Genomic DNA, 13875 nt, shown 5'->3' with positions numbered 1-13875 from the left:
AGGAAGGAAGGAAGGAAGGAAGGAAGGAAGGAAGGAAGGAAGGAAGGAAGGAAGGAAGGAAGGAAAATGTAGATTAGGAAAGTAAAAGGCAAGTGAAGTTAAGGATTTAAATCTCCTTCCCGCCACTATTTCTTCCTAACAGAAGCTCCCTGGATTGTCTCAGGAAGGTGAGAGAGCCAGTGCTTGTATCTTAAGTGAAAACAGATTAAGGAGTGCCGCTGCAGGACTCACAGGATGTCAGTTAGGCTGACCTGTCTCCCTTCCCTGCTGAGCAGGGTGGTGGTGGTAGTGGTGGGGCATCTCTCCTTGGTGATTCTCAGCCAGCAGTATGGCTGCACTCTGGGCATAGAGCCCACCCTGCTGGGCACTCTCTTCTTTCTGCACGGGTCAGGTTTTAAAGCCTAGGCCCCAGGGGGGCTTTGGCTGGTGCACATACAGACAAGAAGCACACACATACATAAATAAAAATGAATCAAATAAATATGTAAGTAAATAAATCCCCATTCCCAAACTCTGTTAGCTAGAGACACGAGGATCTCTGGGACTTAATGGCCACCAGGCTAGTTCCAGGTTCAGTAAGACTCCATCTCAAATGAATAAGGCAGAGAATGATAGAGTAGAATACCCAATGTCCTCAGTGTGTCTTTTTCCTCACCCACAGCATGCTTGCACACATGCACGCACACACACACACACACACACACACACACACACACACACAGCACACCACACCACACCACAAATGCATCCCCACTGCAGTCAAATCAAAAAGTAAGCAATTAACCTCTGGTATTTGCACAAATTCTTAAAAAGAAAAAGAAAAGCATGAAATTCAACTCTGTGCCTTGGTTTTTAATGATGGTATCTATTTCTGTGAGTCAGTGCTGTCCACCGACATTTGGTCTTCTACTTCAGCTTCCCAGCTCTGGAGATCTGTGGAGCATTCATATAGATTTTGACACCAAACGCCTGGACCCCTGGGAGCGCATCATACCCACCTTCAAGTACAGCAGGGAGGTCCCATTCTTTGAGATGCTTGTCCCCACAACAGACACGGTGCGCTATGGCTATCTAATGGAAAAGCTGCTGGCCGTCAAGCATTCGGTGTTGTTTACGGGAACAACTGGTGTCGGCAAGGTAGGAAAACATGCATCAGAAGTGCTGTCAAACTGAGGGCACTGGGGAGTTAGGGTGCCCAGCATCAGAAATAATACATTGTTTCCTGGAGTAGGGGAGGGTTTTGGTTTGGGGTTTTTTTCTGTTTTGTTTTGTTTTGTTTTTTTAGATTTTATCACTTTTTTCAGAATTTAACTCTTCAGAATCCACACTGACCCTGGGACTTCCCCAAATGTTATCAGTTTCTAAATGTATCCTCAGCTTGGTCTCGGAGACCAAGCTTTGCACTTAGGGAGGGATGTTTGTGTATTTCTGCAGTTGCCACATGTTGTCTGGATAGAAACTGCCCAGGGCAGCTGTATTCCCCACGAGCTCTCCCCATTCTGTCCTCTTTCCTATTTACTTTTAACTGTTACACCCACAACTTCAGGGTCATTTTAATTTGGTAAGGAGAGGGTGGAGGAAAAAAATATCTAAAGGTTTCCGCACAAACCAGGATTCACTGCTTACCTTCCATATTATCTCTGAGAAACATGGGCCACCGAGATGTCTCAGCAAGTAAAGGGGCTTGCTGCCAAGCCTGGCTCCATGAGTTTCGTTCTCAGAACTCATAAGGTGGAAGGAGAGAAGCAGTTTCTGTAAGTGGCCTTCTGACCTCCACACATGTGCATCATGACATACAGGCACCCATACACATACATGAGCACTCTCTCTCTCTCTCTCTCTCACACACACACACACACACACACATACACACACACACTCACAAATATAAATTTTTAATTTTTTCAAAAAGAAAAGAAATGTAGGTCTACCTCATTATCTAACTGGATACTAACAGATAAATTTGATATGACACTAAGACTTTCTTCCAAGTTAGATCTGATTCGAGTATTTCTTTAGTTCTGATGAATGTACCCAAAGATCAATGTCCACAGTGAAACAATAACAGTTTTGTTTAGATCCATCCTTGCTTCTTCTATACTGTGTTTCATTCATGGTGCTGGGTGGTGACCAGTACAGGCTACTGAAAAAGTATCACATTGAATATAAAATCAATTAACATATTCTTTTTTTATTCAAAGTCTGTTATTGCAAAAGGATTGCTGAATAGAATTCAAGAATCAGCTGGCTATGTCCCTGTTTATCTAAATTTTTCTGCCCAAACTTCATCTTCAAGGACTCAGGAGATCATTGAGTCAAAACTGGAACGAAAGAGAAAAAATATTCTAGGTGAGCGTCATCGTCACGGTTTTGCTCTGCACATTCACTAAGCCAGTAAATTGTGTACAAAGAGAGCAAGCTGAGGAAACCAACTCGCCTTACAGCAGCCCGCCTAGTCCTCTGGGGGAAAACATTGATCTCTCCTATAGGTCCTAAGCCTCAGCCCAAGTTCGTGCAGAATGAGTAAAGGCGTTGTGCTAACTCATTTTTCTCATCCAGATATTTCACTGTGAACTGCAAACCATTTATTTCTCCCACCACAATGTCAACTGCTTTCCTTGTTGCTGTGACAATACCTGAGAAAGGCAATTGAAAGGAGGCATTTGGCTCATGGCTTAAGGGAGAAGGCTGACGTAGTGGGGAAAGCATGGCGGCAGGAGCAAGCAGGTGGTCACAACCACATTTGCCATCGAAACTCAGAGACATGAATGCTGGTGCTCAGCTGGCTTTCTCCTTTTTATTTAATTTTTCATTTTTATTCATTCTGGGATCCCATGGGATTGTGCCAGCCACATTCGGGGTTAATCTTCCCTATCCCCAATGAACCTCTCTGGAAACACTCTCACAGACACACCTAGACTCCAAGTGGAGTGAAGGTGAAGACTAACCAGGACAGCCACCTTCAGCCTGGATCATCTGCAGTCTCTGAGACTTCATGGCCCCTCTTCTCTCCACCCACAGCTCTCAAACCTCAATCGATTTCCATATGTTTAAGCTAACAAATATCTTCATATCTGGCACATGGAGTTTCTGGGTTCAGTTGAAAGTAACATGAGACTAGGTTTGTCTTCAGTTGGTGTTTTCAACCAAGTTTTAGCATCTCCTTCTCTTTCCCTTATTAACTAGTTGTGTTGTTGTGTTGTTGTCATTGTAAGTGTAATTTTCCTGTCACCTTTAGATATTTTAAGTCTGGACCCATGTAAAACATCAACCCCAAGCCTAATTAAAAGTCAGCCCTTGTCTCTGTTGTGAGTCAGATTTGCAGCTCCAGGAATTGACATGGGGTGTAGCATGGGGTGATGCTACCCCTTTCTTCGTGCCGAGGTTCTGATGGGTAGGGGCAGGAGAAGATAGAATAGACTAATGTTTTGTCCCTCGATGGCATTTAGAGTGTCACCGTGTGTGGCCCCTGATCCTCCGGCCCTGGGTTACTCTGGGAGGCAGGCTTGCAGGAGCAAGCTCTTGAGAGCATCCCTAAAAGAATATTCACTGGCCAGGTTTCAGCCTCCTTAATGGAAAGCTGCCTGATGTTGATCTCCAGGTCACAGAATCAACTTCCTCCAGCTTCCAGCAATGTAAGTTCAACCTACGTGCTAGACTTCACTTAACAGAGCCCACAGTCCTCCAGGTGGGTGGGTACCTGACAGAGCTCAGATGCTTCCCACATTGTCCATCCTGTGCTGACCTCCATGTACTAACAGTGAGGTTACCAACTGCCTCACTGTCTCCTCAGGCTTCCCCTTTTCTTGCTCAGTTAAACACAGGACAGCAGATGCCAGTCCGTTTTTTTGTTTTGTTTTGTTTTGTTTTTTTGTTTTTATTTTTGTTTTTGTTTTTCATGAGCTCCAAATTTTCATGAGCGATTCTCTTAGGTCTTTTCCCCACTTGGATCTTGCTACATGGCTCATCTGGGACAGAAGATAAAGTGGAGCTCTGAATCGGCTTTGGTTGCCTTGGAATCCTCACCTATCGTTCATCTCAACCGCAGGGCTATGGCTCTTTTCTCAAACCCTGGAAGCCAGAGTAGGGAAGCCACCTCCTGTGCTGCCTTCCTACTTCCTTCTGGGATTTTCCATTGATGGGGTTGGGATAGCTTCAAATAGCAAAGCCTAGTCCATGTGGAGGTAATGAGGTGGTGTTCATTAATTGAAACTTTTAGAGTCCCTCTACATCCTTCTGTGGAAAGATAACCCCCTTCCTCCTCCATGTTCAGGCACTCAGGCCACACATCTGGTCAGGGAAGAAGGTGAGGCTGAGTCCCAGAAAGGTCCAGACCCTACTGGGGTAACCCGTCCAGCAGGTCCAGTTATTTGAGGGTCACGACGGGACCTCCTCCTAAGAACCAAATGGGGGGTAGAGAGAGATGAGGGCCTTGTACGAATAACGACACGGAAACCGTTCTGGAATGTATCAAGGCCCCAATATTTTGAGAAAGGCCCAAGGCTTAAATGCACAAGCAAAAGGGGAAGTACAGATACTTATCAGTGGGAGGGTTAGGGCAATACAAGCAAAAGGAGAAGTACTTATGGGAGGGGGGGCAATAGAAATTCTTTCTTTTGGCAGCTACACGGGGAAGCAGAAACTTGGTGGTATCAGGGTGTGGTCAGGACATCGGTGATGGCTTAGGGCTGGAACATTCTCGGAATCGGTAGGGCTGAAACATTCTCGGAATCGGTAGGGCTGAAACATTCTCAGAATCGGTGTGTCGGTGGCCCACTTTTGACCCCCTTTTCTTCTCGGGGGGAGAGGCCCGATTCAGAGATCAAGAGTTGTCTTAATAGCTCCCAACACTGGGGAACTAGCATCATCAAGTGTTTCTGAGTCTTAAGTGAGGGACCACATAACATAACAATGTGAAAGCCTTGGTCAGGTCTGTAGCTCCCAGCAGAGGGTAGATGGGCAGATCCCTGGTGACCCCAAATGCCTCAGTGCTCCCCCCCCCAATACCATTACACCAAGAACTAAGCTTCAATGTGAACTTTTGTGAGGACAAGTTGTTTTTAAGCCACAACAACAAATGGTCTTATGTTTTCTAAGGACAGATTGTGATTCTTTCAAAATTCCTTCTTTTCTTCCAGGAGCACCAGGAAATAAACAAGTGGTGATTTTTGTTGATGATCTGAATATGCCCCGGCTGGACCGCTATGGCTCCCAACCACCAATTGAACTGCTTCGGCAGTATCAAGATTTTGGTGGATTCTATGATAGAAACAAACTCTTTTGGAAAGAAATACAGGTTAATTTTAGATTTCACGTTAATTGGTGTGTTCAAAGATGGACGATATTTCCAAATACTACAGACTGGGTAGCTTCAGCTAGTTTCTCATAATCCTAAAGGCTCAAAATGAAGGGGTGAGCAGCATCCACTCTCCTGAGACTTCCATCCATGATTTGTAGGTGTCCATCTTCTCCTCATGTCCCTACATGGGGTTGTCATTCTGTATTCTACTGTCAATAACAGTTATATAGGATGGGTAAGTCATGAAGAGATTTATTGTGGGTTGTGGTTTTGATCCAAGGGCAAGAGACCACATGTGGTGCCAGATTTCATCATTGGAACAGTCAGATGGTAGGTGACACTGGAAAGATGTAAACAAGCATCTCTTCAACCCAGATAGGGAGCCGAGGGGAGGCCAAAATAAAGACAGCATCCAAATCCAACCTGATCGACCCCTGAGTTTATTGGGCTTATTCACACGTATAGGTGTGAGGAAAGGTTACTTACAGGAACATGGATAACTCAAAGGCAGCTGCAGCACTGGATATGGTGGTTATATGTCTCCCAACACTTGGGAGGCAGAAACAAGTGGATCTCTGTGACCAGGCCAGCCTGGTCTATATCACAAGTTCTAGGGCAGCCAGGGTCACAGAATGAAATCTTGTCTCAGGAGGAAAAAAAATGGGATCAGATGTCTCACCCAAAGCCCACCCCCAAACTCAGCATGGGTGACAAATCACAAAAACTGGATCAGGAGTTTGTTGTACAACTTGCAAACAGATCAAGTTCAGAGAGTCTCCTCTCCTCAGCAGATTACCCATATAATCTTGGGGAGCCAGGAACCTTGTGAATCTAGTAAGTTTCTGAGACTTCCTGGAACTTGTGAGTTCTTTGTATCCGGATATGAGCAAAGTTCCTTTTACAGCTTTTTAAGAAACAGAGGGAAATGCTACACAACAGCAAGGCTGGAGAAGTATGAGCAGTGCCACCCTGATAACCTTAGCTAGTCTTAATCCTTTCCTAAAGCTACCATCTCAAAACAACAATGTTGGATTAAACTTCTCCCCTCTACATGCCCCTTAAGAGGGATTAAAGTCCAACATAAGTTATGGAGGAGGCAAACTGTACTCAAATTACAATTGGTTTTCTTCTTATTGAGGTACCATTTGTATTGTATTAGGGTTCACTCTAAAGGCATCATTTTACATTAATCACCTCTCCAAATTCCCTGTCTCCAAAAGCAATCGGTTTTTATAAAAAATTAGGGCTTTGGCATATTATTTCTGAGTAAATTCAGTCTATAAAGCGTGTTGGTGTTTCTTACCTGTAATTCAGCTCATTTCATTTGCACTAAGGTTTTGTTATGCTGCTTCAGGAGATGAGTGGCCAGTGAGACAGTCCTTGCCTCCCAGGGAGCTCAGTTTTGGAAAGTAGACAGTTATTTGTTGTAAAAGATAATGAGTAGGAAAGACAGCGAGAATTCAGGATTGAGATGGGGTTGGGGCTAAGAGAAGCCAGTGTTTGGGAGACTAGACAGTAAGGACAGACAGAGGGCATGAACACTTTATACCTCATAAACAAGGAGTGTGAAATGCCCTAGTTCTGTAAAATATGACTCTAGAACAGCAAGAGGGACAGAACTCACATCTCAGATGGCTATGAGTTCATGATTTAAAAAAAAAAATGTGAGTTTGTCCTCTCAGTGATGGGGAGTCTCCAAAGCAAGTGTTCTAGAAAGATCTACTTGGCTGTAAGAAAGGAGTGGACTAGAAAGGAGGCAAGAATAGAGACTCTGGAGTCCCTAAGAGGAGAAAAGATGAGAGTCAGAGCCTTGTTGTGGCCACATGTGCCACCAACAAGCCATCAGCAGGACTCAAGAGTCTGGGGGAGAATGGGGACCCTGTGTGGACTGCCTGCTCTGATTCTATCCTAAAAGGGGGCATGTCTGCAGTAAGTCATTTCTGCCCATAGTAAAGACAAATTGCAGAAAGCACTGTTACATCATTTAACTTCCCCAGCATCCCTGCAAAACAAATGGTGTTATTGACTCAAAGACAAACAGACACAGGCCAAATCCTAGAATTTCTTTTGAATGTATGGGTCACCCGTTGCAAATATTTCTCTGCTCACTTATTTCTTTTCATTTCCACAGTTGTTATCAGAAGCCAGTCTCTATCTCTCTCTCTCTCTCTCTCAGATTCCTAAAGCCAATAGTCTATACCTCCTATAATATCAGTCAGATTTAAACTAACACATTTAACTGATCACTAGACACACTAGGCCTGCTCCCTGACCTACAAACAGCATAAGTGGCCTTTTAATCTCTATTGCTTGTTTTTAAACATTTATTTTTAATTGTGTGCCTATTCTGGGGGTGCATATGTCCTCATGGAGTCCTAAAGAAGGTGTCTGGCCTCCTGGAGCTACAGGCAAATTGTGTTTCCTGATGTGGACGCTAGGAAGGAAACTGCAACAACTAACTACAGTCCCCTGCAAACGCAGAACATGTTCTTAAACACTAAGCCATCTTGCCAGTCTCCAGAGCAATGTTTTTAAAAATAAAGCCCTGGGGCTGGCAAGATGGCTCAGCGGGTAAGAGCACTGACTGCTCTTGCAAAGGTCCTGAGTTCAAATCCCAGCAACCACATGGTGGCTCACAACCACCCGTAATGAGATCTGATGCCCTCTTCTGGTGTGTCTGAAGACAGCAACAGTGTACTTATGTATAATAAATAAATCTTTGTACTGGAGCGAGCAGGGACTGAGCAAGTAGAATTGACTGAGCGGGACTGACCAGAATGAGCGGGGTTGACAGGAGCGAGCAGAGGGTCCTAAAATAAATAGATAAATAAATATCCCTGACATTGCCAAGGAAAAACCTTGGTTTTTCATCATGAAATAAGGGTGTGAATAGTGAACTCAAAGAGTCATGGGGTTGCAAAGCCAGCTCATCATAGGTCCTCAAGAGTGTTGTTTCTGAGCCAGATGTGATGGTGCACACAGAACTTGGGGAGGCAGAGGCAGGTGGATTTCTGAGTTCGAGGCCAGCCTGGTCTACAAAGTGAGTTCCAGGACAGCCAGGGCTACACAGAGAAACCCTGTCTCGAAAAAAAAAAAAAAAAAAAAAGTGTTGTTTCTGAGTCCTGATATTAGGGAGGGCAGACCTTATCATTTTCTCTACATGCTGACCCACATTGCTTTCTCTCCACCCAGGATGTAACAATTGTGTCAGCATGTGCACCTCCAGGAGGGGGTCGCAATCCTGTGACACCCCGCTTCATCCGACACTTCAGCATGCTGTGCCTCCCGATGCCCTCAGAGCACAGTCTGAAGCAGATATTCCAGGTGAGTGCGGATTCTAATTTAAACAAGATGGGGCAAAGAAAACATGGACTAAGGATCCCAGAGTCAAAACAGTCCACAGGATTTCTAAGGACCCCTTTCACCTCTTTTCTAAGCAGGGAGCATCTGACCATGGGCACCCGGAGAGCAGCTGGGCGGTGTATGCATTACTGACTTCTGTATCTGTGATCTCCCAGGCAGACCATTTAGGAATGCAGACAGGTTATATGTGACACTCCTAAAGAAGGCAGATCTCTTCCACTGTCCAGCCCTTACCTCTGTGCACATTTCAGACATGACCTCCAGGTCTGAATCCCCTACTTAAATCACACAACACTCCAGGCAGCTACAGTTCAACACACCTCAGACAGACATCATGAACTCTCCCATCATCACTGTGAACAATGAGCTAGCTTTCTCCCACCTGAGCTAACCTCCCTGGGTGACCACCTCCTCATCTTTTAAACAGGAAACACATTGTTACCTTAACCTAGAAGCACTCATCAGAGCATCCTGCGATGGGAAACGTTGCTCTGAAAAGGATGATGGCAGGACATGGCATGCGTCAGTGGGGCATGCCATCTCCAGTCACCCAAGGTGGGGTCTTGGAAGAGGCTACAAGTTGACAGAGAGGGAAGAGAGCCCAGGAACGGAGAGTTCTTGAGTGAACACAGTCACAGAAACAGAAAATGGGAAGTTCATGGGAAGTTACAGACCAGTTATGAACTCCACTCAGCCAACCCAAACAACCACACATCACAAGAAAGATCCTGTTCTTGAAAGTATACTCTGAAATGAACAAGGGCTTGATTGCAGGTGCCTTAGTCTCAGAATTTAGCCTTCTTCTATTGCACTTGGAAAACAGTATCAAACTGGAGTATTTGAAAGACAAATATTGGGTTAAAAAAAATCTCTCTCCATTATTTTTCTGGTTCTAGGCCATCTTGAATGGCTTCCTGGCTGACTTCCCAGAAGCAGTAAAGCAAACGTCATCAAATATTGTAGAAGCTGCCGTTGAGATTTACAACAGGATGAGTGTCGATCTCCTGCCAACCCCAGCCAAGTCCCATTATGTCTTTAACCTGAGAGACTTATCCAAGTGTGTGCAAGGTGGTGTCCTCATTCTTGCTTCTGCATTTCCATTGCCCTCCACCAAATCTCTCAGAATCATGTGCACCAACTCCTAGCATGATGGTTAATCTCAGTTGTCTGCAGGATGAGATCTAGAATCACCCAGGAGAGGACCTTCTTGGCATGGTTAATTGAGGTGGGAAGACCTACCCACTGTGGGCGTCACTATTCCCTATGTTTGAGATCCAGACTATATAAGAAGGAGGAAGTGAGCTGAGCATATTCTGTTTCTCAACTTTGCTGTTCCTGCTGCCTGGCTGTGGATGTGCTGTGCACAGCCACCCCACCCATGCTCCTGCTCATACAACCTCCCTGGAGAGATGGACTGGAACTATGAGAAAAATCCATGAGAAAAACCTTCCTTCTTCCTAACTTGCTTTTGTCGGGGTATTTTATTACAGCAACAGAAAAGTAATGGTGACACAGAACATAACTTACTCAAGACTCCTTACGGCCCTATCTCACACTGAATCCCAGAACCTTCTCAAATCTCTACCCAATTCCACTTTCCCCCTTCCAGCTAAGGGTGAGGAATAGAAAGCTGAAAAATAGAAGCAAGCAGACCAAAGATGCTGCATCTCCCAAAGCTCCCAGACAACCTGACTTTTCCTATCCTGATCTGAACTGCCCCTGTACAGAGTTCCTTCTCCACCTGCCTCATCTGAGACTTGGTTCTTACAATCCCCACATTGCTTTTATAGTAACCTCTTCTATTAGATCATTCCCAGCATCATTTTTGCAAATCCAATAATAGATCCCACCTTTAAAATTTAATTCCTCTTTTTTTCTAGAAAGACTTCTGTTATATAAATTAAATAAATAAAGCAAGCCTCTCCTCAGCAATGCTTCTAGTGTAAGCTCTCCTGTTCCCTACTCTCCCTGGCTGTTGTCACTCCATTGGCATCGATAACTGCTCCTCCTCCCTACCTTAAAATCATGGCCTGGGCTCTGTACTCAGTCAACTTTTTGTTCAACCTCAGTCAGTCCTCTGTTCCAGAGAGCAGCCTCTCCTCTGAGCATGCCTCCCGTGTTCTACACTCTTCTCCATGTCCTCACTCAGCTCCTCAACTGGACTTCTTAAACTTGATTGAAAGTAGGTTATTAGCTAGCTTCAGTGATGCACACCTTTAATTCCAGCACTTGGGAGGCAGAGGCAGGCAGGTCTCTGTGAGTTCCAGGCCAGCCTGGTCTACATGGTGTGTTCTAGGATAGCCAGAGCTACATAGTGAGATCCTGTCTCAAAAGAGAGAGAGAGGGAGAAACAGAGAGAGAGAGAGAGAGAGAGAGAGAGAGAGAGNCCAGCCCAGGCTGAGTTACATAGCTGAGTCCTGTACAACAACAAAAAAGAAGAGAGAGAGAGAGAGAGAGAGAAGGAAAAGAAAAGAAAAGAGAAAAGAAAAAGAAAAGAAAAGAAAAGAAAAGAAAAGAAAAGAAAAGAAAAGAAAAGAAAAGAAAAGATAGAGTCTTTCTTCATCCCTCTGCCACTACCACTGCCACTGGTATTCCTGCCATAGCAGGGACCATCATTAACTCCTCTGGTTATGAACCTTGACCTCCACCCACTCCCTGAACAACTACCCTTTCAAAATATATATCAAACCTAACGACTTCTTTCCATCCCAAGCTGGACTTAAGTGTTTTCTACTTTATTAAACTGAGATTCCATAAATGCAATTTTTTCTTTTTTCTCCTTTTCTAAAAAAAACAAACAAACAAACAAATACAGGTATTCTCCAATGTGATCCAGGAACAATAAGAGAAGAACTTCAGATATTTAGACTGTTTTGCCACGAATGTCAAAGAGTATTCCATGATCGCCTGATCAATAATGAAGACAAACACTACTTCCATGTCATTTTGACAGAAATGGCCAGTAAGTATCTTTATTTAGCTGGGTTTTCTTTTTAATGTTTTAGAAATCAGAGAAACAATTTGGTTTCCATAAAAGTGAACTGAAAATGAGTTTATGAGTGTTAGGCATTCATAAGTAAAAATTTTTGGTAAGTCAAATATATATAAATATTATGAAGATGAATTACTAAAATAAAGGTTTTATAGTCTTAATCAGGTATGAAATTAGAAGTAGAGACAGGAAAATGGACAAATGAAATTTTGTCTAATAGGAAGGCAGGATAACATGTTTCCTCTCTTACAAGGAATAGAGAGGGAAAGAGAATATTGATGAATGATATGACAGCAGAGAGAAGTAGAAGGAGGAAGCAGTCTGAAATGACATGGAAGGGAACAAGAGACGATCATGGGCAAACAGAAAAACAAATATCACATGCCTTCTGTCATCGAGGATTTAGGGTGTGTGTGTGTGTGTGTGTGTGTGGTTATGAGCACACACATGTAATACATATGCCACACATACATGGCATAATGGAGAATCTAGGGGGTAACTATATATAGTTATAGTTATAATCCTAGCACTCAGGAAGCTCCAACAAGAACACTGCATTAAGTTTGAGGCCAGCTTGGCTACAGCATGTGATATGTATATGTATGCACATGTGTGGCATCATGGGGAATCTAGGTATATATACAGACCCATGGTTATATACATATGTCACACATATATGACATGGACACAGATAAGTTTAGTTAGGGGGCAGAGGCTTAGAAGGAAAGGGAGACAAAGGAGGGAAAATAAAAACAAAAATAATGATCTATTTATATCAAAATGGCATCATGAAACCCATTATTTTATATGCTAACTAAAAAAACGTATTTTTATCTGGGTGTAGTAATTCATTTCCATAATCCTAGCACTCAGGAGGCTCCAGCAAGAGGATTGCATTAAGTTTGAGGCCAGCTTGGCTACAGCATGAGACTCTGTCTCAAAAAAGAATTTTTTAAAAGATAAAAAGAAATGATGACAATCCCAAAATGTTTCTTTTTTATTGAATAGTTATTCAATATTTACTATTTACCCAAAAATTCTAATACTTACTAAATAATGAAATCTGGGAAATTTTCCACACAACTAAAATGGTATGTTGTTGGCATGGCTGTCTCTCAGTTTTTATATCAACTGCAGACACGAATCTGTAGATCGCATTAGAATGCTACATGCAAACCAATCCCCATGGTGAAGTTGCTTTTGTTTGTTAACAGACAAGCACTTTGGAATTGCAATTGACCTGGAATACTTTTTAAGCAAGCCCATCATATTTGGGGATTTCATTAAGGTGAGTGGTCTACTGCCTGGCTGTACTCAAAGGTATTTGATGTTTTCTGAATCAGATTCATCCACGTTAGGATTTTGCATTTGTGAAGATTAAACATCTAAGCCAAGTGTGGACAAGCTCCGGTCCCATGGTCCAAATCTGCCTGCTGCCTAGTTCTTGTAAATATGCTTTATTCCGACACAGCTCACTCTACGGCCACCTTTGCCCAGTGTTAGCAGAGTACAGTATCAGAGCCAGAGACAGGTGCTCTGCAACACCAAGTATTATTTACTATCTGGTCTTCCTTAGCTCAGGCCCGTTGTACCTAGCTGTGCAATCCCCAATCACTTGCTTTCGGTCATGGAAGTGTAATAGTCAAAGGAGCTGTTCTCTTCATTTCAAGGAAACTCACAAGTAGCAAAACACTCTTACATTTAACTATCTTTTATATCATTGTAAGTCTCCATTCTTCCAAAAGCATCAACACATGGACCTATTTTTACCCTCTGAACAATCCTGGAACAAATCTTCCATTAGCCCCCAACCCACCTGTCTTAATTAGGGTTTTACTGCTGTGAAGAGACACCATGACCATGGCAATTCTTGTAAGGACAACATTTAATTGGGGCTGGCTTACAGGTTCAGAGGTTCAGTCCATTGTCATCAAGGCAGGAGCATGGCATCATCCAGGCAGGCATGACACAGGCAGAGCTGAGAGTTCTACATCTTCATCTGAGGGTTACTAGCAGAATACTGGCTTCCAGGCAGCTAGGACTAGGGTATTATAGGTCCACAGCCACTGTGACACACCTACTCCAACAAGGCCTGGCTCAAGCATACACAAACCATCACACCACCTATACAGCAAACTGCCATCTGCTTCCATCAAACTGACTTTTACTTGGGGAATATGATCTTTGTCTCAAAGCCAAGGGCCACACCCATTTCATTTGC

General features: G+C 43.6%; 1 protein-coding gene across 1 annotated transcript in view; it reads left to right on the top strand.

Annotated features, from left to right (window-relative positions):
* The window catches only part of Dnah6 (dynein axonemal heavy chain 6), a 195330-nt gene that overhangs the window by 97167 nt on the left and 84288 nt on the right, over positions 1-13875 (top strand). Inside the window, exons 38-44 of the mRNA XM_021164519.1 lie at positions 916-1137; positions 2202-2349; positions 5139-5296; positions 8492-8623; positions 9559-9730; positions 11478-11624; positions 12869-12942. Coding sequence (XP_021020178.1) covers positions 916-1137; positions 2202-2349; positions 5139-5296; positions 8492-8623; positions 9559-9730; positions 11478-11624; positions 12869-12942 — 1053 coding nt within the window. The remainder of the gene's footprint in view (positions 1-915; positions 1138-2201; positions 2350-5138; positions 5297-8491; positions 8624-9558; positions 9731-11477; positions 11625-12868; positions 12943-13875) is intronic.

The sequence above is a fragment of the Mus caroli genome, chromosome 6, assembly GCF_900094665.2.
Source record: "Mus caroli chromosome 6, CAROLI_EIJ_v1.1, whole genome shotgun sequence".
NCBI classification, from domain to species: Eukaryota; Metazoa; Chordata; class Mammalia; order Rodentia; family Muridae; genus Mus; species Mus caroli.
The sequence above is the reverse complement of the archived record's forward strand: the minus strand, read 5'-3'. Positions and strand labels throughout refer to the sequence as shown.